The sequence below is a fragment of the Oryzias latipes genome, chromosome 22, assembly GCF_053564925.1.
Source record: "Oryzias latipes strain Hd-rR chromosome 22, Olatipes_Hd-rR_3.1".
NCBI classification, from domain to species: domain Eukaryota; kingdom Metazoa; phylum Chordata; class Actinopteri; order Beloniformes; family Adrianichthyidae; genus Oryzias; species Oryzias latipes.
In genome coordinates this window covers 29,265,709-29,288,714 of record NC_136258.1, presented here as the reverse complement: position 1 = coordinate 29,288,714, position 23,006 = coordinate 29,265,709, and the positions used below count along the sequence as shown (strand labels likewise).

Genomic DNA, 23,006 nt, shown 5'->3' with positions numbered 1-23,006 from the left:
TATTAACATTCTGACAGTCACTTAAATGAAAACAGTTTAATTGGAATTTTGTTCGGTCGTTATTACTCATATAAGTATAAGTAAATTCAAATCCTCTTTGGACGCCATAGAAAGGCCGTCTGAGGCGTGGAGGCATTTTTTTGTGAAATTCCGACTGCGCCGACTTGAAAACAGCGTTTAAAAATATCTCGTTGCTGTGATGTCACACTCTGACATGAAGGTTAAAGGTCACATCCATACGTTTGTTGTCAGACACTTTTTTTTTTTTTAATTTTCATTAAAGAAAACTAAACTTAACTTAATAAACGTTTGAGTTATGTGCATTTTTTTTGCTCAATTCAGCACTTATTTTAATACCATCTGCATGAAAACAAAGGTTAAATAAATAAATAATTAAATGTTCTGCAAGTTTGCATTTGCGAAATGTTGAATATTTTAATATTTTGACAGTATTTTCTAAACATTTAGGATGTGAGTTTTTGGAATCAGAGTAGCCGAGTGGTTCAGGTGGGAATTAACCTTATCCTTGGACACTCAAGGAGTTTATTTATATAAACTCCTCTGTAATGTGCCGTTGAAGTTTATTTCTTGAACGTTTTTGCTTTAAATAGAATGGAAGAGAGAAGGAAGTGCATCATTTTTAAAATCGGTTTTGGTTGAACTGCTGGCTGCAGCTTTGAAATGAGATAAAAAAACATTCAAACTTAAAGTTTTTCTTGATGAAGTTTTTATCTGATTAATTTTTGACTCCAAATTTGATCTAAAATATCAGAGATCGGTTTTAAATAAAGTTCTGACTTTCATGAGCTGATAAAGTGGCAGAAACCCCATTTTCTCCTCTGATTTCTTTCTCCTTGTTCTGTTTTTCATCCCTTTATTCTGCTTACAGCCAATCACGTCTGTCTGTCTGTCTGTCTGTCTGTCTGTCTGTCTGTCTGTCTGTCTGTGATCCATCCAGACAAAACAAAGAAAATCACTCAAAGGATGTTGTAGAACAAGGATAAAAATGTTTTTACAGACCATAGAAACCATAAATGAAATGTGAGCTGAGACATCCATCCATCCATCCATCCATGGAGGTCATTGGGTTGCTGGAGCCTATTCCAGCTGCTGTAGGGGAGGTTCGCCCCCTCAGGTCTCCTGTCCATCTCCTGGCGAGCTGCAATTCCTTCTATACATTTATCAACCATTTATGGATGAGATCCTTTTGGTTGAAATTCATTATATTTTTTTAAACAAATCTGTATTTTTTTAATCGAGTTTGGACCCAAAAAAGGCGAAGAAAGTAAGAAAAATAAAGGATCCATTTTTCTTAAAACAGATCAACTCAAAGTAAAGAAGTAATAAAGACTTCGGTCGTCCTAAAACACGTCAATCCATGTTTTTTTGTGTGGAGGAAAACACAATAATCTTGTGTTTGTGGCATTTTCTGTCTCATCATTAGACGTCCTGGCAGCATTTTGAGCTTCAAATGGAAAACAAATTTCAGAAACGTGGACCTGTTCTGTTGACAGAAGCTCCTTCTGTTGTCATGACGACGTGTTTGAGGGTCGCTGCACCATGAGCTCACATAGAGCTCTGCTCTCTAACAGCTACGTAAACATTTTACAGTCAGATTTACATTTACATTCTGAAATGTTAACATTTGTTCAGGAATCTGTAAATAAGTAAAGTCAGGAAACGGCGAGTCCAAAAGACAGAAAACTGCAAAAAAAAAAATCTTTTTAACATCCAAAAAGAAAAACAGAAGTACATGCAGACGGAGAGAAATACATGCAGACGGACAGAAGTACATGCAGACGGACAGATAAAAAGCAGACGGACAGAAGTACATGCAGACGGACAGAAATACATGCAGACGGACAGAAGTACATGCAGACGGACAGATAAAAAGCAGACGGACAGAAGTACATGCAGACGGACAGATAAAAAGCAGACGGACAGAAGTACATGCAGACGGACAGAAATACATGCAGACGGACAGAAGTACATGCAGACGGACAGATAAAAAGCAGACGGACAGAAGTACATGCAGACGGACAGATAAAAAGCAGACGGACAGAAGTACATGCAGACGGACAGAAGTATATGCAGACAGACAGAAGTACATGCAGACGAACAGAAATACATGCAGACGGACAGAAGTACATGCAGACGGACAGTCAAAAGCAGACGGACAGAAGTACATGCAGACGGACAGAAATACATGCAGACGGACAGAAGTACATGCAGACGGACAGAAATACATGCGGACAAACAGAAATACATGCAGACGGACAGAAATACATGCAGACGGACAGAAGTACATGCAGACGGACAGAAATACATGCAGACGGACAGAAGTACATGCAGACGGACAGATAAAAAGCAGACGGACAGAAGTACATGCAGACGGACAGAAATACATGCAGACGGACAGAAGTACATGCAGACGGACAGTCAAAAGCAGACGGACAGAAGTACATGCAGACGGACAGAAATACATGCAGACGGACAGAAGTACATGCAGACGGACAGATAAAAAGCAGACGGACAGAAGTACATGCAGACGGACAGAAATACATGCAGACGGACAGAAGTACATGCAGACGGACAGATAAAAAGCAGACGGACAGAAGTACATGCAGACGGACAGAAATACATGCAGACGGACAGATAAAAGCAGACGGACAGAAGTACATGCAGACGGACAGAAATACATGCAGACGGACAGATAAAAAGCAGACGGACAGAAGTACATGCAGACAGACAGAAGTACATGCAGACAGACAGAAGTACATGCAGACGGACAGATAAAAAGCAGACTGACAGAAGTAAATGCAGACGGACAGAAGTATATGCAGACGGACAGAAGTACATGCAGACGGACAGAAGTATATGCAGACGGACAGAAATACATGCAGACAGACAGAAGTACATGCAGACGGATAGAAGTACATGCAGACGGATAGAAGTACATGCAAACGGACAGAAATACATGCAGACGGACGGGGAGAGGAACATAAATGCTCGCAGGCGGATGGGCAGACAGATGTCTGGCTGGGTCTCTGGCTGCTCTAAACTATGATGGCAAAAGTAAACGTTACCTTCTGCAGACTGTGTCTTCCTTCTCTATTTTCCCGTAGTTTCTCTGTTTCTTCCCTGGGGGGGCGGCAGCAGGTGACGTCAAGGCAAGAGCAACAACGTCTGGCATTTCTAGCGACGCAGCCAAACGCTTCATCCCAGCTACTTTGTTGGCTGTTCCCGGGAAAATAGTTCCCGCTGTAGACCGCTGTCTCTCGTTGATGCTCTCCCTTCTGGTCCACGTCTTCCTGCCGGACCCTCTGCCTCCTCCTCTGTCCGGCCTCGGGCTGCGTCTGCAGCGGCCGGAAAGCTCTCTTCAAGCTACAACTTGGCCAGAATTTTGCATGCTCTGCTCTCCGCCTGTGTAGATGAAGCCAGGAGAAAAGCAAGCCCCGCCGCATGCGCATCATGTCTGCAGTCTGCACGGACGATGAAACGACGCCCACATTACTAACCTCTAAAGCTTAGTCTATGGAACTGCAGAGTCTTTGTCTTTTTTTGCATCTTAACTGTTTTTCTCTCCTCATGTGTTTTTTTTTCCTGGGATTGCTACCCCCCCCTCCAGCCCTGATGAAGACTCCTGTCAGAAATTCATCCCTTTCATCGGGGTAAGCAGGTTGAAAGACAACACATGTGTGTGTATGCATCTCGCAAAAAATCATTCCCAATTGTGTAAGATTTGCATATAAACTACGTGAAATACGCCTAAACTGGTTAAAATTCTGAACAGCTCAAAACCGAATTCACCTAAAGAAACCGAAACCCTGGACAAATGGCGAACGCGAGAAACACCAATGAAAGGAAAAGAAAGACGTTCATGGAGCTGTTTTCTGCTAGTGGATGCATCAGAAGGGAGCGGAGCAGGAAGCTCATTGGTCGCCATAGTAACCTGTACTGTCTGCCCCCTGATTCACAATGATTTGGATAAAGAAATACTCAGAAATGTAAATCTGGGTCTAAATTGCTTTATCTATGAGAAAAATGCCCCAAAAACAGCATTTTGGTCAGAGCGGCTCTTTAAAGTGGCTGGTAGTCTTTTTTTTTTTTTGGGGGGGGGGGGTTCGGACACGGCCACAGACAGAAGTCAGCTGCTCCTGAACTCCTGATGCATTTTTTGTTGCGATAATTCCTCCTTTTGCTTTTTCTCCTCTGCTCTTCAGATGGTGAAAGTGGCCATAGTGGAACAAACATCTGCAGCATCAGGCAAGACTTTGGACCCCAGAGACCACCAGAGGACAAAACAAACATGTCTTTGATGGAAATGTCCCACTTCTTTTCATAGAACAGCTTTGATTTAGTGCAAACAGAAAGCATTTAGTCTCTGAGTCTTGTGTTAGATGCATCCTTAGTTTTGGTGCGTCCGGTTCCATAAATGTTTATGTAGATTCCCCAACGCCATACTGGAAAAGTGGCTCCGCCTCTCCGAATTGAGAACGTTGGCTTCTTCTCTCCTCAGGAGACTCTGACGACGCAGCTCCTCTGGGCTCCTCCCTGCTCTCCTCCACCCCTCCGCAGGTGTCGCCCGCCTTCCAGGAGGCGTCGCCCACGCCGCCCTCCTCTCCGTCCGTCAACACCAGCTTCTGCGCCTACAGGTACAAAGAAAGTTGCGGGTCTCCACGACCTTCAGCTGCAGAACTGAAGTGACGGACGTTTTTGTGTCGGACTGAACAAAGAAAATCAGATTAAGACGCTTTAAAAGAAAATAAGTTCATGGATTAAGTTTTAAAGATGATTTGAAGCTTAATTCAGATTCTATTAACTGACTTTTAAAAAAATTCCCTTTTAGAAAAACTTTTTCAGATAAGACTTTAGATACGCAGAAACTTTCCTTTCAGCAAGATGAAATCATATTTCTGTGCAGTTCCAGCAGCCAGCCGGAGCTGATGGGCCTTCAGGTGGACTACTGGGCGGCTCCGACGGAGAGGAAGAAAGACGTGGAGAAGCGGGACTCCTCCTCCTCCTCCTCCAAAAACACTCTCAAGTGCAATTTTCGCTTGCTGCAGGTCAGCAGGCTGCCGCTGGGGGGCCCGGAGCCCAGCCCTCAGCCAACCATGTCCATGACCGTAGTGACAAAAGAGAAGAATAAAAAAGGTGGGAAACGGCTCTGAAACGCCATCTGTTGTTTTCCCGCCAAACTTCCATTGGTTGAATGCTTTAAATCCTTCAACCAATCTTTTCCTGTTTCTCTTTCTTTATTCTAGCATCTTCCTCCATTTTTAGTCTCTTAACTCCTCCTACAATCTTTCATCTATTTTAACCATTCAGCTATTCAAATGTTCAGCTCTTTCAGCTTTGTCCAGCTGTGACTTTTGGTCCTTCAGATCCTTGTTTTTTCCAGATATTTCCAGATTGCCTCCATTGAAATAAATGGGGAATCCTTGGTGCAGAAGCTCGCTGGTTCGATACCCGGCTCTGGCATTTTTCACAAACATGTCTTTGTTGTTATTGTGCTGTTTTCACCTTATTTATGGTCAACTTTCATCATTTCTTTATTTTGTTATATTTTTATTACCCTTTCAGTTTCATTTTCATTCAGCGATACAGCATCAACCCTGCAGTTTCTTCTGGAAACGCAGCTCCTTCTGGTTTACAATGCATTTTCTAGAACCTTCTTCAGTTCTAACTCACACCTTTGGTTCTGTCTGCCAGTCATGTTTCTGCCGAAAAAGAGCAAAGACAAAGAGGTGGAGTCGAAGAGTCAGACCATCGAGGGGATAAGCCGCCTCATCTGCACCGCCAAGCAGCAGCAGACCATGCTGACAGGTGATCCTCCTCCTCTTCTTCAGCTGCTGCATCTTCATCCTCCTCGATTCTCGCTTCCTCATTTCTGAGCTGCCAGAATTTCAAACTCTGTGGGTTTTTCCAGAAAGTCGTCTTCCAATGATCCTAACTTGATTTGCGAGATCGGGATTAAGATTGGGCGACCTTTGGCGCTAAACTGGGATTGATCATAATCTGGGATTATTGCCGATCGGACGTGGCCTCAGACAGACGTTCTGATCTTTATAGTCAGACCGTCGAGGTCCTCAGCGATCGTCTCCACACTTTTCCAAACCTTCTTTTGTGCGGGCCGCCGTTTGGATCACGTGGGTTCTGCGCCGTTTCTCCTCTTTACCGTAACGTCTCCGTCTGTCTCTGCAGTGCTGATCGACGGCGTGGAGTGGAACGACGTGAAGTTTTTCCAGTTGGCGGCTCAGTGGTCGTCACACGTCAAGCACTTCCCCATCGGGATCTTCGGACACTCCAAAGGCTCCTACTAGGAGACTGGATCCCGGAGCCCCGCCCCCTTTGCTTTGCCAACCGCTTTTAACCTCCTCACTTCCTGTGCACACTTTACGACGCCGTCTTAATTTAAGGTTTCTCTCCGCTGTCCCGTTTGTCCGATTATTTAATCTGTTGAGTGTTTTTTTTCTATTTATGTCAGCAAAAATGTGGCTGCTGAGGAAAAGTCTTTACTGTGCTTTTATAAGAGCAATCCTGCTGATGTTTTCTAGACTTATAGAAAAAAATCTAAATGATTCTTAACCAACTGTTGCCCCGAAGAGGCTTCAAAGGTACGACTTTGCTGTTGTACATATTAGAAGAAGCTGCCGTGATCCAGGAGTGATATTTTTCAGACCAAACATGCAGGATTTGGACAGCCTATGAGGTAGTGATGAGCAATAGACTGAATACTGTGTCGGATCAGAACCAACCTGGTCCTGTTTAGCAGGTCTTGGTGTTGATGTGCGCTCCATAAACCCGCCCTTATCTGGACTCGGTATGGAAAAGGTGAATGGAGGTTAGCTTTGTGTTCACAGAGGTTTGGAAAGTCCACTCATTTCTCTCATGTCACGTTTTCCCGTGGACTGGGGGGGGGCAAACTAGAGTCTGAATTGAGAAAATAACCACTTTTGTGAGGATGAGCGTTTCCGATGCCGAACCTTAGAAAAATGGAGGCTGAAGTTTGCATTTCGGTTCTCATTTAAGTTTCAGTCCAATGTTAGCAGCCTTTCAAACAGTCGTCTCATGCTTTATAATTGACTGTAGAGAAATGGGCGGGGCTTAAAGAGCCCTTGGCCACCACGGATGAACCACTGTCTGTGAGAACTGGACTGAGGTGACGTCGCCCATAGAAAATGGTTTATTCCGGTTCCAACCAAAAGAAGTCAATTCAGTCGCCACGTTTTTGTGACAGACGCCGCCACGTTGGAGCTAGACGTCGTCAGTAAGCAGTGATTGGTCCGAGTCGGTCTCTAAGACAGCAAGGGGAGCCAGTTTAGCTCGTGCTGGTTTGCGGCGCCTTCCGTCCGTGAAACCAGGGTTCGACTCCGGGCTGCTCCCTGTTCCCTTCTCTACCTCTGCCGGTTCAAAGCCCGGTTTGAGAAGGTTGCGTCAGGAAGGGCATCCGGCGTAAAACATTGCCAAATTTACCATGCGACTTGTTCGCTGTGGCGACCCCTGATGGGAGAAGCCGAAAGTGGAAGAGAAGGTCTCTAAGACAGCCACTCTGACCAATCAGGAAGGAGCTTGTTGGAAGGCCACACCCCTACCACTGTGAAAACTGTTTAACATTTTGAACTTTGGCCGTTGGTGCCAGCTGGCTCCACCTACTTTTATTGAAGCCTCTGATTGGTCAGTTTGTAATTTGAATCACAGAAAAAGCATGTAATGAAAACAAATTAGGATTATCAAGAATATGTAAAAAAAAAAAAAGTAAAAGCGACAGAACCGCCAAATGTTTTGAGCGTTGGACGTGGCAGCTAGCAGGCTTCTTTTTGAAACCAGCCTCTAGTGGTCGTTTGAGGTACTTCAACATCAACCCTGCCGGGTGGGCTGTAAATATGTTTAAGCCTCAGCAAACATTCGCATTATAAAAACGTTTTTTCAAATGTCACAGTAAAGCGATGAGATGACTTCAACATAAGGCTAAATTGGGACTGAACCATCTTTGGTTCCTCCTGGAGGTTTGGGTCACATCGGTTCTGCGTAGCTCAGCTTAGCAACAGCAGTGAGGCTAATTAATGACCTTCAGCCCTTTGCCAACATATTTAGCATTCATTTAATGAACATGAACCAGCAGTAGCTTATTTTTGAACCCACCGACAGTAGCTGAGGTAGTCCAGTCCGGAGAATTTAAAGAGGAAAAACTAGTTCATAGGAAGTAGCAATGAAAAAACAAACAAACACAACTCTTTGGGTTTTCAACGTGTAACACCACAAAGTCGTACCGTCAGCGTTAAAGACATATTTACTACTATTTGAATTAAAGGGAAAGTAGTTAACTGCTTGCTAGCAAAGAATTAGCTCTTGTAGGTTTTATAGACTCCTCAACCTTTAGTCTCTTAGCTGAGGAAACAGTTTCTGCATCCAGAATCCCTCCTGAAAGCGTACTAGTGCAGGACTATCCAGTGTTCTGCTTTAATGTCATTCAGACATTTTTAGTGTCGAAGTAAAACCTAATAAATGTGAACATTTTATGAAGACTATTGTGTTCTGATGATGATGAAAAATACATTTACAAGCATTTTTTTTTAATGATAAACCGTTGAAACACAATAATTGTGGTCCATATTTGCCAGTCTATTAAACATGGAGGCTCATTTAGAGACTTTGGAGGAATTTCCAGGACACTGGATTTGGAGATTCAGACAGTCCATCAGAACTATGGAGTGATATTTATGCGTTGCACACTTTCTAAGTTGCAAATGAAAATATTAAATATTTGCTTTCAAAAAACATTTTTTGCCTTCAATGTTTTTTTTTTGTTGCTTTAAAAAAAAATGTTTGCGTTTGCAACACAAATGTTTCTGCATGCAGTGTCTCATCTCGTTTTTTTTCCTATCTTTGATTTTGCTCGCATAGGTTTCAGTTTGGCGTGACATTTCTGTCATCCCACAGCTGCTGATTGGTCTGCTTTAACTCTATCTCTCTTTTTTGTTTTTAAAAACTGATCTTAAAGAAAATCACACTTTCTACCAATATTTTGCTCCGGAGGATTCACAGATCTCACACAGAGGCCTGTTGCGTAATGTCAGCAGATAAACTTTGTCGTTTATTTTACTGTTTCAGGAGATAAATTCACAAATCTAAGTAAAAAATGATTTATGTTAAAAAAGAAAGAAAGTTTGAATTATTGTTAAAATGATTGAAAATGAAATTTTCTTCATCCAAAGAGTTAATATCGAGGGGAAAAGGAGTTTGTTCTGTTTCTGAGCCTCAGCAGCAGACACCATGTTAGATCAATACAGCGATTTGATTGGTTAGAATCTGGACCAATCAGCAGCTGTTTGATGGCAGCTTTGTCACGCTAAACGGAAACTAATATCAGCAAAATCAAAGATAGGAAAAAAGTAAGATGAGACACAACGCACGCGAAAAGATATGTGTTGCAAACGCAGAAATATTTTTTGAAAGCAAAAAATAAAAATAGTGAAAAAAAATGTTTGAAAGGAAAAAATATGAAAGCAGTAAAAAATTGGGAAAGCAAAGAAAAAGTATTTAAAGTAAATATTTAACATTTCATTAAATAACGTAGAAAGTTTTGTGTGCAGCCTGATGGCATAAATATAACTCCATACCAACTGTCACACGGACTAAAAGGAGCGCTGAGTAATGAAGGAATTTGGACACAACCATTACACTGAGTAGTGTGTGTGTGTTTTTTACCCATAATTCTTGTGTTGCACTCCATACCTTTTGTTAATCTGTTTTATTGCATCTTAATATTTACCTGTTTGGTAATCCAGGCAGGTAAGGCAGTGACATTACATAGAAGTGAATGTATTTGAATGGAAAGCACTTTTCAATGTGTTAAACATCAGTGTGTTCATCTGCAGGTATGACCCCCCCCCACAGTGTTTCTTCAGCTGAGCGCCTGGTTGCTCGCTTTACTCTAATACTTTGAGGTTTTCTGAGAATGTGTGACTTAATAGATCAGCATTTTTATTTGACGGTGATGCCAAAAACAAACAGAAAGACAAACAAACCCACCTTCTCCAAGTTGCAGTTTGATCGAATCCTTTGCCAACGTTTAAGTGCCTAAATTGCTTCGTTTTGACAAATCAATAAGTAAAAGTTCCAGGTTCCAACGGTGCTGATTCTGGACCGACGATGGCGGTTTCTTTCTCGCGGCTCGTTCCTGTTGAAAGTCAGACACGCCTGTCCGTGTCGGCGGTGACGGTCAGGCTTGCTGAAAACACGGTTCATGTTGAGCTTTTCCTCGTTTCTCCATGTAGAAGGTGTTTAGATTTATCATGGCATCTCCAGAAAGACTTGTTGAAACTCAAAGTTCCTTTAAGACTACCACTGTAATCCCTAAAGATGGGAGTAATAAACTACTATACTCACTGAAATGTTCCTGTCTTTCTATCTAGAAGTCATTTATTGAAGACAGTTTGTCTACGTGGTTTAAAAAAAGTATTGCATGTTCACATTTCAGAATATATAAATGTGTTCATGTTAGGGCTTTCCTGTGTACTTAACTTTTATGGGTGCACCAACGAGCTGCAGCTTCCCGTTTCTGGTCTGACTGAGGCCTGCAGCCACTCAGGGAGGGGATGTTCTAAGTCTCCTCTGCAGGCGTCAGAACTGGAAGATTTTGATTTGATTTGAAATGGTTTATTTCAAGCAATCAAAGCAAGAATGAAGCACAGAACAATGCAATCAGCAGTTTTACATTCATACAAAGACATATTATTCTCAGGATAATTAGACATTAAATTAAAGATTGGTTAAAAGGGAGTGGAAGGAAGGTACTTACATAATCCCACCCTGTTCTAACCATTTTATTACATGATTTATCAATATCCAAAATTTTGTGTGTGTTTTCAATGAAAATTTTGATTTGAAATGGTTTATTTCAAGCAATCAAAGTAAGGTTAATGCACAAAGAAGAGACGGACACTAGAGGCAGAACCGAGGCGGTTGGAGGAGCTGGTCTGTGCAGCTCCGTGAGACGAAACTACAAGAGAGGTTCAACGACCACATGTGTCGAAGTGTCTTTGAGCAAGACGGTGAACCTCGCCTTGTTCCTGACGGTTGCAGGTTGGTGCAGCTGCTATCAGGTGTGGAAATGGGACTGTGGAGAGCTTTGGGCTTTACAGCAGTGCTAAAATATGTCTGTGAACTGATCGCCCCCTACAGGCCATCTGGTGCACTGAGGTCTGTGGATCAGAACCTGTTGATGGTCCTTTGCTCCCGGTTCGGTTCCGGACCAGAGGAGACAGATCCTTCCAGGCTGTTGCTCCTAAACTCTGGAATGAGCTCCCGTTGTCCCTACGCTCCCTGGACTCTATAAAGTCTTTTAAAAGTCAATTGAAAACTTTTTTTTTGCAAAGCATTTTAACTGAAACTGTTTTTATTTGGGCTTGGAACGATTGTTTTACATGGTATATGCTTTGTCTTTTATGAATATATATTTATTATTTAACTTGTGAAGCAGCTTGTGACTTCTGTCTGTGAAAGGTGCTATATAAATAAAATGTACTTACTTACTAGTAAATGACTCTATTTTATCTGTGTTGTCAGTAGAGGTTTGTCTTTGTTGCTTGAAACATCCTTTATGCTTCTCGTTGGTTTTGGCTTCTGCTCCACGTTGGAAATCCTTCTAGACACAAACGATTAGAACTTGGTTCCCACAATCGGAACTGTTCCCATCTGATGGATCCAGTGAGATATCTGCACCTTCACTTTTAAAAAACATTTTCCATTATCCATGTGTTGACTTTTATTCATACCGGTAGATTCAGTCAACGGTTAAACATCAGTCAACTAAACTGGACCTTTAATTTATCCTTAGTTTGATTATCAGTACAATTCATCTAGTGTTATGAATTAAAGGTTTTTATCTGAATATTTTATTGAAAATGTGATAAAGGTAATTTATGACTTTTTTTTGCAATTCTTTGATTTTTTTAGTTTCCTTTGTAGAAGCGACTTATAATTAAGTTGTTTTGATGGTAACAACGTGGATGCTTAAAGTTATGAACGTTTACTTACATTTCTGAGGTAAAGACGAAAATCTACGCAAATATTTCCAATATTTTCGTTTTCAACCATTCAGTTTTTTTAATGTTTGAAATGTAAAATCCACTGCAGAAGGAAAAGTTATGAAATGAAAACCTGGAGTCGGTTTTCGACAAATTAATTTCGTTTTTATTCCATCTTTATTTCACAAATTTTCCCTCCTGATGGACAGGTTGCAGCTTTCGCAGCACTTCCTGTTTATGTATCCTAACTCCGCCCACCACTGCAGGGATTGGTCGTTGTAGCTCCTGCTTAGAAAAAGAACCAATGAGATGAGATAAAATGTTGATTTTGTTTTCGGCTACAATAATTCCACTTTTAAAATCATTTTACAATTATTTAATTAGAAATTGTTCAATATATTCACAAAAAATAAAATTTTAAGGTGTCTAAATCACATTAGATGGAATCTGGACACAACAAAGCAACATGCCCAGGAGATATCTGCAATGTTTTATTAAAGAGCAAAAGAAAAAAAAAACATAAATTGTTAATCCTGAACGTTTTTGAATGTTTATTTTCAATTCAAAATGATTGCTTTTTATAATTTTACTGTCCAGTTATGAGAGATGTTTTAACATGAAAAAATCAAATAACTGGTTGTGTCCCGACATAAATAACAAACTTTCTGCATTTAACTGCATGTCTCTGTATGTATGACAAAAATCTAAATAGAATATAAATAAACTTCATAGAATATTTAATGATGTGCCCCACCCATCACTACATGTATACATATGATTTATAAACAACAGAATGTAGTTTATTTTAACTAATAGTTCTATCAAAATGCATAAATAATACTAATGTTTTATTTCTCACATGAACAATAAAAAATATATGTTTTCCTATATATTTCTAATTATTTGTTTAGCCTCTTTTTGTATTTACTTGCATCTAAATAAAGCATTAAACGTTACTCAGAAATACTTCATTGATATAATTACCAAATATGGGGAAAAAATTAAACAACTTTATTTTTAAATGTGTCATAATAGTCGTTGTTTAAGGTGAAAAATGAAAAAGTGTGAAATTCACAAACGTTGTTAAAAGTGACTTTTTGTAAGACAAAGCAGTTCTTAAACAGGTTTTACAAAATGTCACAATTTTAATAAATGATATCTCCGATGAATTGACTTTATTATGAAATGTTTCTGCTGATGCTCCGGTGAATGAGGAGGAGGAGGAGGAGGAGGAGATCCTGCGGGGAGCAGGAAGCGGCTGAAGAAGCCTCACGAGCCCCGGAACAGCGTCGACGGCAGCGGCCGTCCTCCATAATGTGACTCCCTCGGAGCGGCATGTCTCAGCGGTGAACCCGTAGAAGCCACGATGACGGGCTGCGGTATGCGCTGCTCGGTGGGCTTTCTGTCCCGCAGAGAGCTGACGGGGCAGCCGCTCCTGAAGGAGGAATTCCAGCGGCGCAGGCTGGCGGGCTGCACCAGCCTCTACAAGAAAGACATGCTGGGACACTTCGGCTGCGTCAACGCCATCGAGTTCTCCAACAGCGGCGGAGAGTGGCTGGTGTCCGGTGAGCGCCGCGCGCCCGACCTGTTAGCTAGCTAGCGCGAGGCAGTCGGGATGACAGCTGAGGCTAGCGGGCGCTAGCATAGCCTAGCTTCCTCTGTTCGATTATCCGTCAAAACTCAAAAAGGCTCCGGAAAACCCCGAATTTTCTGCCGTTATTGGTGTTTCCGTGTCGGTGACCTCAGACCACCGAGCTGGGAAGATTCAAAGCAGTTTTCCGGGCCGGACTGAGAACCGGCTGGTCGCCGTTTAGCTCCACGGACTGAGGGGATTGAAGTTTACTTTCCGCCGTAAAATCCACCGGAATTCATTTACCTAATTTATACTTTCATTTAAAAACGAAATCCACACTGTTAATAAAAAATACCATTTAAATTAAATCGATATCCACTCGGAAAATATCGATGTGTAAAATATTTGGATTCATCATTTTCCCTTCCAGCCAATTTTGGACATTTTCTCTGAAAAAAACACCATTTTTGATAGTTTTGACGTCATTTCATCATTTTATTACAGTTTTATTACAATTTCCTTCACTAGTGATGTGAATCTTATTTTGTAAATCCAAACTAATAATTTAGTGATGAAAATTATTCAACGTTTCTAGTAAATTGAATAATTAATTAAAATGTAATGTTTTTTTTTATGGTTAATACAAATTTGCTGCTTCCAGAACATTTGATATTAAGTCTATTTTATTACAATAGATGAATTAACTTTGATAGTTTATCATAAACTATTCAAGAGAAGTAGATCAAAAAAACATGTCAACAAAAATGATTTACAAATTATTTCACAGAACATCTTTAAAGCAGAAAAAATGTTTATTTCTTCTTAAATTGCTGTAAATAGATTCATTTTTAGGACTTCCTTAAAGTGGAGTTTCCTTCACACAGATGCATTTTTTCCCTTTTCGTTCTGCATATTTCATAAAACCGTCCGCATCGATCCGGAAGGAGACGCTTCGGATCCGATCTCCGTGAGCTCGTCTGACGGAGACACAAAAACAGACAAAAGATCGATTAAAATGAATAAAAAGCCCCCAAAAATATGTTAAAACAATGGAAAACAAGCAGCAGCACAAATATTCATATGTAGAGACTGTGAGTCTTCAGCGTTTCAAACTGCAGATCAACTTCCTGTTTGACATATTTATGAAATATACATTTATGAATTTCTAGAAACATTTTGGCATCAATGTAGCTGAGAGTCTTCAGGGTTGACAGGTTTTTACTCTAAACTCCCCCAAGACCAGTTAAAGGGCTTTACAGGGGAATAAGATTTGTCTACATTCGTGACGACTGTGATGGTTCTGAACGGTTCTGAACGGTTCGGGTTCAGTGCGAGGAATCCAAAAGTGGAGGAGTGGACCGTCATGATTACGAGTTTTATTGTGAAAGTATGCAGCTGGCTGTGATGTCACGTCCTGCTGAATCTGCCGCGTGGAAGAGCGCAGCGTCGTTTTTCAGAATCTCCTCTGAGGACCCGAGTTCGGCCTGCCGGACGCTCGGCGAGGCGTCGCGGGGCGGAACCGGGAGGGGCCTCCGAGTAACGGGCCGTCTGTCCCTGCAGGAGGAGACGACCGGCGGGTTCTGCTGTGGCACATGGAGAAAGCCCTCCACGGTCTGGCCAAGCCGGTCAAGCTGAAGGGCGAGCACCTGTCCAACATCTTCTGCCTGGCCTTCGACAGCTCCAACACCAAAGTCTTCTCCGGCGGTGAGTGCTGCCGACCCGCAAGCGCTCCGGCTTTACTTCTCCGTCTGAGAGAGAGACAGCAGGTCGAGACGCTGCAGGTTCTGGTCAGAATGCTGCTGAGTCGGCTTGTTGCTTTGTGTTCCAACAGGAAACGACGAGCAGGTGATCCTTCACGATGTGGAGAGGTGGGTAACACTGTCGGCTGGCTCAGCCGCCGCCGCCGCCGCCGCTGCAGCTAGTTTCACCTGAGAATGCCTGTCCCTGCAGGAGGGAGACCCTGAACGTCTTCCTGCACATCGACGCCGTCTACAGCCTGTCCGTCAGCCCCGTCAACGACAACGTCTTCGCCAGCTCGTCTGACGACGGCAGAGTTCTCATCTGGGACACTCGCGAGCCGCCACATGGAGGTGGGTTTCTGAGAAAAACCCTCCACGCTTCAGATGTTTCCTTTTTGTGTGGAAAAAAGTCAAACCCTCTTCCCGTCCCTGCAGAGCCCTTCTGCCTGGCCAGCTACCCCTCAGCCTTCCACAGCGTCATGTTCAACCCCGTGGAGCCGCGGCTGCTCGCCACCGCCAACTCCAAGGAGGGCGTTGGATTGTGGGATATCCGCAAGCCGCGCAGGTGCGACCCTTTGCCGGATGTCCGTGGGACGTTACCGATCGGTCATTCTGATCGGTCTGCACATCAACCTGAAGATTTAGATGCAGTCCCACCGGGCATTTATTTTGAAATTCTACTTCCAGGTTTTACGTCTTTGGAGGAAAGAGGAGAGAATTATTAGTGCGTTTAGCAGCTAACCGCGTCCACCAGGTGGCGCCGTTTCCTCACAAAGGACCGTGATTCTGCAGACAGAACCTGTTCAGGTCCTGGTTGGATTGAAATCAGCTTCATTCGTTTCCTCTGTTTCCTGTTTGGTTCATGACGGCGTTCATCAGTCATGTCTTTATGTCACTTTGGATTCATTTCAACGTTGACTAGATTTTAACTTGAAGGAGTTTTAATGATCCGGGGTGTGTCTTTCAGCGGTAAAACAAGCAAAGACCCCCACAGAGGTCCGGTCTCTTCAGGCGTTGGAGCATTTCTTTGCATTAAAACCTTAAAAACTCTGAGCAGAAGGTTGTGGTTCTGCAGATAAACGGATCAACGGGAACGTCGGCTTTAGTTTGTGCAGAACTGTCCACCAGTTTGGAGTTTATAAAAACCTGAATGTGAAACACGGATTCGGAACAGGGGGGGGGTCTAAACCCTGTGGAGGATTTATGGATTTATTCCTCCTCCCGTTTGTTACAGCAGAGTTTGTGTTTTTTTCTAACCTTCAGAGAGAAACAAAGTGCTTCAGGCTGCAGAAATTCATGTTCATGATCAGGTTTAGAATAACAGCTTCAAGCGTCTGAAGCCCAAGAGGCTCCTGATGTTTCTGAGGCTTCAGAAGGTCCTGAAGCCCAAGAAGCTCCTGATGTTTCTGAGGCTTCAGAAGGTCCTGAAGCAGTCTTCACACCACAGATTTAGCTTTACCTTGATGACCATGATGATAATATTTTACATTATAATATTTTAGAAAATATTTTATTTCTCAAATATGCTTCAGAGGCAAAGTTAGGAGAAGATTAAAAAACATACAGAAAATATCTGAAACCTTCAGGAGCTTCTGAGGCTTCCTGGTGAACAAAATGCTTTTAAATCTGTGAAATGATCTGTAAATATGTGAGGATCTTTGTTTTCTGATTTAAGTCTTGGTCAGATTCCAATATTTGTCTTTTTTGTTCTTTCTAATCTGCATCTTTCTAGCTTTAACAGATGAAATGTTTTTTGGGTTGATTTAGCTTTTGGTGATCAGTTTGTGCTTTTATTTTGGTATTCATCGTTTAAGGAAGTAAAGCTCATCCTGTTCCACCTTAAATGACAGTTTTTTGATGAGTGATGAAATCACTCAAATAGTGGAATAGTTAAAAATAAATAGGAATGATTAGATGAGAAAAGAATGATATTTTCCTTTAGGTCTCCTCAGAAAACGTCCTCTGCTCTTCATCGTTTTGGTTTCCTGCTGATCCGTCTTTTAGTTTCAGAAATTCCTTCACTGTTTTGAAAGCGGTTCTGGTACCGCCTGCGTTCTTCCTCACCTGTGTTCTGCTGGCTTCCTCCCAGCTCGCTGCTGCGTTACGGCGGCAGCATGTCCCTGCAGAGCGCCATGAGCGTCCGCTTCAACAGCACGGGCACGCAGCTGCTGGCGCTGCGGCGCCGCCTGCCGCCCGTCCTCTACGAGCTGCACTCCCGCCTGCCCAGCTTCCAGTTCGACAACCAGGGTTACTTCAACTCCTGCACCATGAAGAGTTGCTGCTTCGCCGGGGACCGCGACCAGGTGGGTCTGCGGCGCCGGGAATGCCGGAGCGGGAAGCGGCTGCGGCTGCAGAGGGGTTTGCTCCGTCAGTCGAGCAGAACTTTGGGGCGTTTGGGGAACTGCTGCCCCAGATCCGCCCCCTTGTGCCTTTCAGACATGATGTCACCCCAAAGTCCCGTTTGCTATGCTAACAAACCGTGAGAAGGAAAAATGAAACCAGGAATTATGCAGAGGGAAATGCTCCTTCAAAACAAAAGCCCAAAAGACTTTTACTTTGAAATTCTACTAAACATGAATGAAGAATAGGTTTTGCTCGATAAAAGTTGGTCTTAGTGACGGGTTTGGGTCAGCACCTCCTCTGGAACCTGCAGAGGTTCTGCACACAGATGAGGATTTTCTCAGTGGGGTGTGAGGTTCTGATGGAGGGGGGGGGGGGGGGGGGGGGTTGTTTGGTGCGACATTCCAACCTGGACGTTCTCGGCCGCTCTGCTTCCTGCGTCTCGGAACGCCGAAGACAAATCTGGTGAAAGAACCACAAATGGCAGACGGCCTTTAGACGCTCCGTTTGGGTCAGACCAGGTTCTGCGTTAGTTCTTCCTCACCTTCCGCTTGTTGTTTTTCAGTACATCCTGTCCGGATCGGACGACTTCAACCTTTACATGTGGAAAATCCCCAAGGACCCGGAAGCAGGTGAGTATCTGCGGATCGGCGCCGCCGCTGCTCCTCCAAAGTCTGTAGGTTCCTCATACCAACCAGCTGCTTCTGCTCCCGCAGGAGGCCCGGGTCGAGTGGTGAACGGGGCCTTCATGGTCCTGAAGGGTCATCGCTCCATCGTCAACCAGGTCCGCTTCAACCCCCACACCTACATGATCTGCTCCTCCGGAGTGGAGAAGGTCATCAAGGTGGGTCAATCCTTTCTGAGAGCAAAAACTTAGTACCAAAAAATGATGACATCATCAAAAAAGGAAGGGGGTCAAACCAAAATCCGTACGTCGGGAATCTCCAAAGGAGCTTTTGAAATTATTATGGGATGGCCTAAGGATCTATTGCTTGACGGTCAAAGTGTGAAATGTAGTGATGTTCACATTTTCTCCACATGACACCACGACTAAAGTTCTGTTGACCTTTGACCTCAGGAAGAGGCCTCAATCTTAAATAAATTAAAAAAAAACTTCTTTTATTGCCTTCTACAAATTTAAACTCTTAAGATTTCAATCGACCGCCTCCTAACTCCTCGAGCTTCATTCTGAGAAAAGCTACGGAGAATAAATGTTCAACTTTTCCGAGGTGGCAAAGTTTTTTGTTCCTCGCATAACTTTTATCAGGATATTGTCAAAAAGATATGACATACTGTGTGAACAGATTAGGACAGTGGGCGTGGTTAACAAAAAAAAACCCTCTGTTGCCAAGGAAATGTTATTTTTGTCAATTCCTCTAAAAATGTCCTAGACCTGTTTGTCACCCAAAGTCGACCAAACAATCAAATGGTTGCTATGGAGATAAACCGACAGGAAAACCGCAGTTTAACTGAACTTTTGTTATTTTTTTTAATGAATTTATCTGATGCAGTTGAAACCTTCTTAGTCTTCTTCTTCACGCCGTCCTCCTTTGACCTCCGACCTCCCGTCTCCATGGCAGGTGTGGAGTCCGTACCAGCAGCCGGACAGCCAGGGCGACCTGGAGGGCCGGGTGGAGGACAAGTGCCGCAGCCTCTACACCCATGAGGAGTACATCAGCCTGGTTCTGCACAGCGGCACCGGTCTGGCCCACGATTACGTCAGCCAGTCCATCCGCGAGGATCCGCGCATGATGGCGTTCTTCGACTCCTTGGTCCGGCGCGAGATCGAGGGGTGGAGCTCTGACTCTGACAGCGACCTGAGCGAGGAGGCCATCATGCAGCTTCACGCTCGCGGCCGCCGCTCCACCCGCGCCGCTGCCGCCGCAGCTCCTGCAGCAGCTGCCGACCCCCGCACCGACTCGGGTAACTCCTCCTCTTCCTCCCTTGCCGGACCGGACGCTTCAGGAGGCGAGGAGCAAGCAGGAGACGGAGACGACGGGGAGGACGGGGAGGAGCGTCCCAGGAGGCGGAGCAGACGGCCATCCGGGCTGCCAGAGGACTCGGACTCCAGCGAGTTCTGGCTCGATCCGATGCCGCGACCGCGATCCCCGAGCCCGAGGGACAATTCTGTTCTGTCTAGCCCCGCCTCCTCTCCTTCGCTCCCCGCCGGAGCCTCCAGCCCCTCCACCTCCACGTCCAGCTCCAGCAGCGACGACGAGGAGTGGCGCAGCGCCGTCAGGCGCCGCAACGTCATGAGGCGGCGCCGCATGAACGTGGCGTCCAGAGCCGGGGAGCGACCCGAGTCCGTGCAGGCTCTGTTCTCCCCCCTGGACTCCTGCAGCTACCCCTCCATCTCAGTGGAGGACCCCTCCTCTTCCTCCACAGACGAAGGAAAGAACTCTGCTCAGGCGAAGCCCCAAAGCTGTCCCGCCAAAGACGAGGACAGCCGTCTGAGCCCTTCGGACTTTGTGTGCCACAGTCCAGAAATGGCCCCCGAGAGCCAGGAGGGCGGGGGCCACGAGGTGGGGGAACCCACCGGGTCAACGGACCCCCACCGGACCGCCACGTATGGATCCGACAGCAGAGAGGCGTGCACCGCCTCCCAGAGCCCGGAGGTGAATGGACAGCACCGGCCCGCCTCACCTGCCATAGGGGGCGTGTCCTCAGACTCAGAGGAAGCGGCAGGACTTTCAACTGAGGACGTTCGGCTGCAGAGCGAAAAAGGAGCAGCGAAGAAACGGACTCATGCGGGGGCACATCCGTCAGGCTCCTCCCCCTCAGAAAAGAAGCTGAAGACATAATGACTCCGCCCCCTCACCGTCTGAAAGGCGGGTTTTCTACAAACTTTCAGAACTCTGCTCCTTCAGTTTTCGCAGACGTGAAGACCGGGAGAGATTTTCAACCCGGTCTGTATCGTCCTGTTTCAGTCCTAACAGAACCCGCTCAATAATGCTGAGAACCGTTTTATTTTAATGTGGATTATTTGGTTTGACACTCGTCACACTGGGGGGGGTTTAGAACCCTCCCAGCAGAAACATAGATTTTATGATGAAGCAGCTTCACGGCTTCAGTAAAGGATCTGTTCTGCGTCATCCTCCAGTCCCTGGAGCTGCTTCGGTTCTGGTTTCAATAAATCCTATTTGTTCCCCAAATGATGAGGCTGAAGCATTTTCCTGAAGCTGAAACGTTTTCCTAAAGCTGAAACGTTTTCCTGAAACTGAAGCATTTTCCTAAAGCTGAAACGTTTTCCTTAAGCATTTTCCTGAAGCTGAAGCGTTTTCCTGAAACTGAAACGTTTTCCTAAAGCGTTTTCCTGAAGCTGAAGCGTTTTCCCGAAGCTGAAGCATTTTCCTAAAGCTGAAACGTTTTCCTAAAACTGAAACGTTTTCCTAAAGCATTTTCCTGAAGCTGAAACGTTTTCCTAAAGCTGAAACGTTTTCCTAAAGCATTTTCCTGAAGCTGAAACGTTTTCCTAAAGCTGAAACGTTTTCCCAAAGCTGAAACGTTTTCCTAAAGCATTTTCCTGAAGCTGAAGCGTTTTCCTAAAGCTGAAATGTTTTCCTAAAGCGTTTCCTGAAGCTGAAGCGTTTTCCTGAAACTGAAGCATTTTCCTAAAGCTGAAACGTTTTCCTAAAGCATTTTCCTGAAGCTGAAACGTTTTCCTAAAGCTGAAACGTTTTCCTTAAGCATTTTCCTGAAGCTGAAGCGTTTTCCTAAAGCTGAAATGTTTTCCTAAAGCGTTTCCTGAAGCTGAAGCGTTTTCCTGAAACTGAAGCATTTTCCTGAAGCTGAAACGTTTTCCTAAAGCTGAAACGTTTTCCCAAAGCTGAAACGTTTTCCTAAAGCGTTTTCCCGAAGCTGAAGCATTTTCCTAAAGCATATTCCTAAAGCTGAAACGTTTTCCTTAAGCATTTTCCTGAAGCTGAAGCGTTTTCCTAAAGCTGAAATGTTTTCCTAAAGCTGAAACGTTTTCCTGAAGCGTTTTCCCGAAGCTGAAGCATTTTCCTAAAGCATATTCCTAAAGCTGAAACGTTTTCCTTAAGCATTTTCCTGAAGCTGAAGCGTTTTCCTGAAACTGAAACGTTTTCCTAAAGCTGAAATGTTTTCCTGAAGCGTTTTCCCGAAGCTGAAGCATTTTCCTAAAGCATATTCCTAAAGCTGAAACGTTTTCCTTAAGCATTTTCCTGAAGCTGAAGCGTTTTCCCGAAACTGAAGCATTTTCCTAAAGCTGAAACGTTTTCCTAAAGCATTTTCCTGAAGCTGAAACGTTTTCCCAAAGCTGAAACGTTTTCCTAAAGCGTTTTCCTAAAGCTGAAACGTTTTCCTAAAGCGTTTTCCTGAAGCTGAAGCGTTTTCCCGAAGCTGAAGCATTTTCCTTAAGCATTTTCCTGAAGCTGAAGCGTTTTCCTAAAGCTGAAACGTTTTCCTTAAGCATTTTCCTGAAGCTGAAGCGTTTTCCTAAAGCTGAAATGTTTTCCTAAAGCGTTTCCTGAAGCTGAAGCGTTTTCCTGAAACTGAAGCATTTTCCTAAAGCTGAAACGTTTTCCTAAAGCATTTTCCTGAAGCTGAAACGTTTTCCCAAAGCTGAAACGTTTTCCTAAAGCGTTTTCCTAAAGCTGAAACGTTTTCCTAAAGCTGAAACGTTTTCCTAAAGCGTTTTCCTGAAGCTGAAGCGTTTTCCCGAAGTTGAAGCATTTTCCTTAAGCATTTTCCTGAAGCTGAAGCGTTTTCCTAAAGCTGAAACGTTTTCCTTAAGCATTTTCCTGAAGCTGAAGCGTTTTCCTAAAGCTGAAATGTTTTCCTAAAGCGTTTCCTGAAGCTGAAGCGTTTTCCTAAAGCTGAAGCATTTTCCTTAAGCATTTTCCTGAAGCTGAAGCGTTTTCCTAAAGCTGAAATGTTTTCCCAAAGCTGAAACGTTTTCCTAAAGCGTTTTCCTGAAGCTGAAGCGTTTTCCCGAAGCTGAAGCATTTTCCTTAAGCATTTTCCTGAAGCTGAAGCGTTTTCCTAAAGCTGAAACGTTTTCCTTAAGCATTTTCCTGAAACTGAAGCGTTTTCCTAAAGCTGAAATGTTTTCCTAAAGCGTTTCCTGAAGCTGAAGCGTTTTCCTGAAACTGAAGCATTTTCCTGAAGCTGAAACGTTTTCCTAAAGCTGAAATGTTTTCCCAAAGCTGAAACGTTTTCCTAAAGCGTTTTCCTGAAGCTGAAGCGTTTTCCCGAAGCTGAAGCATTTTCCTAAAGCATATTCCTAAAGCTGAAACGTTTTCCTTAAGCATTTTCCTGAAGCTGAAGCGTTTTCCTAAAGCTGAAATGTTTTCCTAAAGC

The 23,006-nt window shown here is 43.9% G+C and overlaps 2 protein-coding genes and 1 long non-coding RNA gene across 14 annotated transcripts in view; 2 read left to right on the top strand and 1 right to left on the bottom strand.

Annotated features, from left to right (window-relative positions):
- pacs2 (phosphofurin acidic cluster sorting protein 2) overlaps positions 1-10,397 on the top strand; it is a 48,297-nt gene extending 37,900 nt beyond the window's left edge. For 7 of the 12 annotated variants that reach the window (XM_078941196.1, XM_078941197.1, XM_078941198.1 and 4 more), the window contains 8 exons: positions 3,126-3,170; positions 3,629-3,671; positions 4,224-4,266; positions 4,520-4,655; positions 4,925-5,154; positions 5,713-5,826; positions 6,205-7,294; positions 7,535-10,397. In XM_078941196.1, coding sequence (XP_078797322.1) covers positions 3,126-3,170; positions 3,629-3,671; positions 4,224-4,266; positions 4,520-4,655; positions 4,925-5,154; positions 5,713-5,826; positions 6,205-6,323 — 730 coding nt within the window. In that variant the 3' untranslated portion in view covers positions 6,324-7,294; positions 7,535-10,397. The remainder of the gene's footprint in view (positions 1-3,125; positions 3,171-3,628; positions 3,672-4,223; positions 4,267-4,519; positions 4,656-4,924; positions 5,155-5,712; positions 5,827-6,204; positions 7,295-7,534) is intronic. The other 5 variants (XM_023951633.2, XM_023951632.2, XM_078941199.1 and 2 more) reach the window with 1 other exon arrangement.
- Positions 10,398-13,239: 2,842 nt separating this feature from the next.
- dcaf5 (ddb1 and cul4 associated factor 5) lies at positions 13,240-20,836 on the top strand. Its single transcript, XM_023951644.2, has 9 exons — positions 13,240-13,597; positions 15,166-15,309; positions 15,437-15,473; positions 15,556-15,695; positions 15,780-15,909; positions 17,434-17,647; positions 18,250-18,316; positions 18,401-18,528; positions 19,265-20,836. The coding sequence occupies exons 1-9, from the start codon at positions 13,399-13,401 to the stop codon at positions 20,483-20,485; spliced, it is 2,280 nt and encodes a 759-aa protein (XP_023807412.1). The 5' UTR covers positions 13,240-13,398; the 3' UTR covers positions 20,486-20,836.
- Positions 14,399-17,550, bottom strand: LOC110017494 (uncharacterized). The gene is made up of 2 exons (XR_002292910.3): positions 17,409-17,550; positions 14,399-14,582 (listed from the first exon to the last, which is right to left on the bottom strand). It is a non-coding gene; the product is annotated as an uncharacterized LOC110017494 (long non-coding RNA).
- Positions 20,837-23,006: the final 2,170 nt, after the last annotated feature.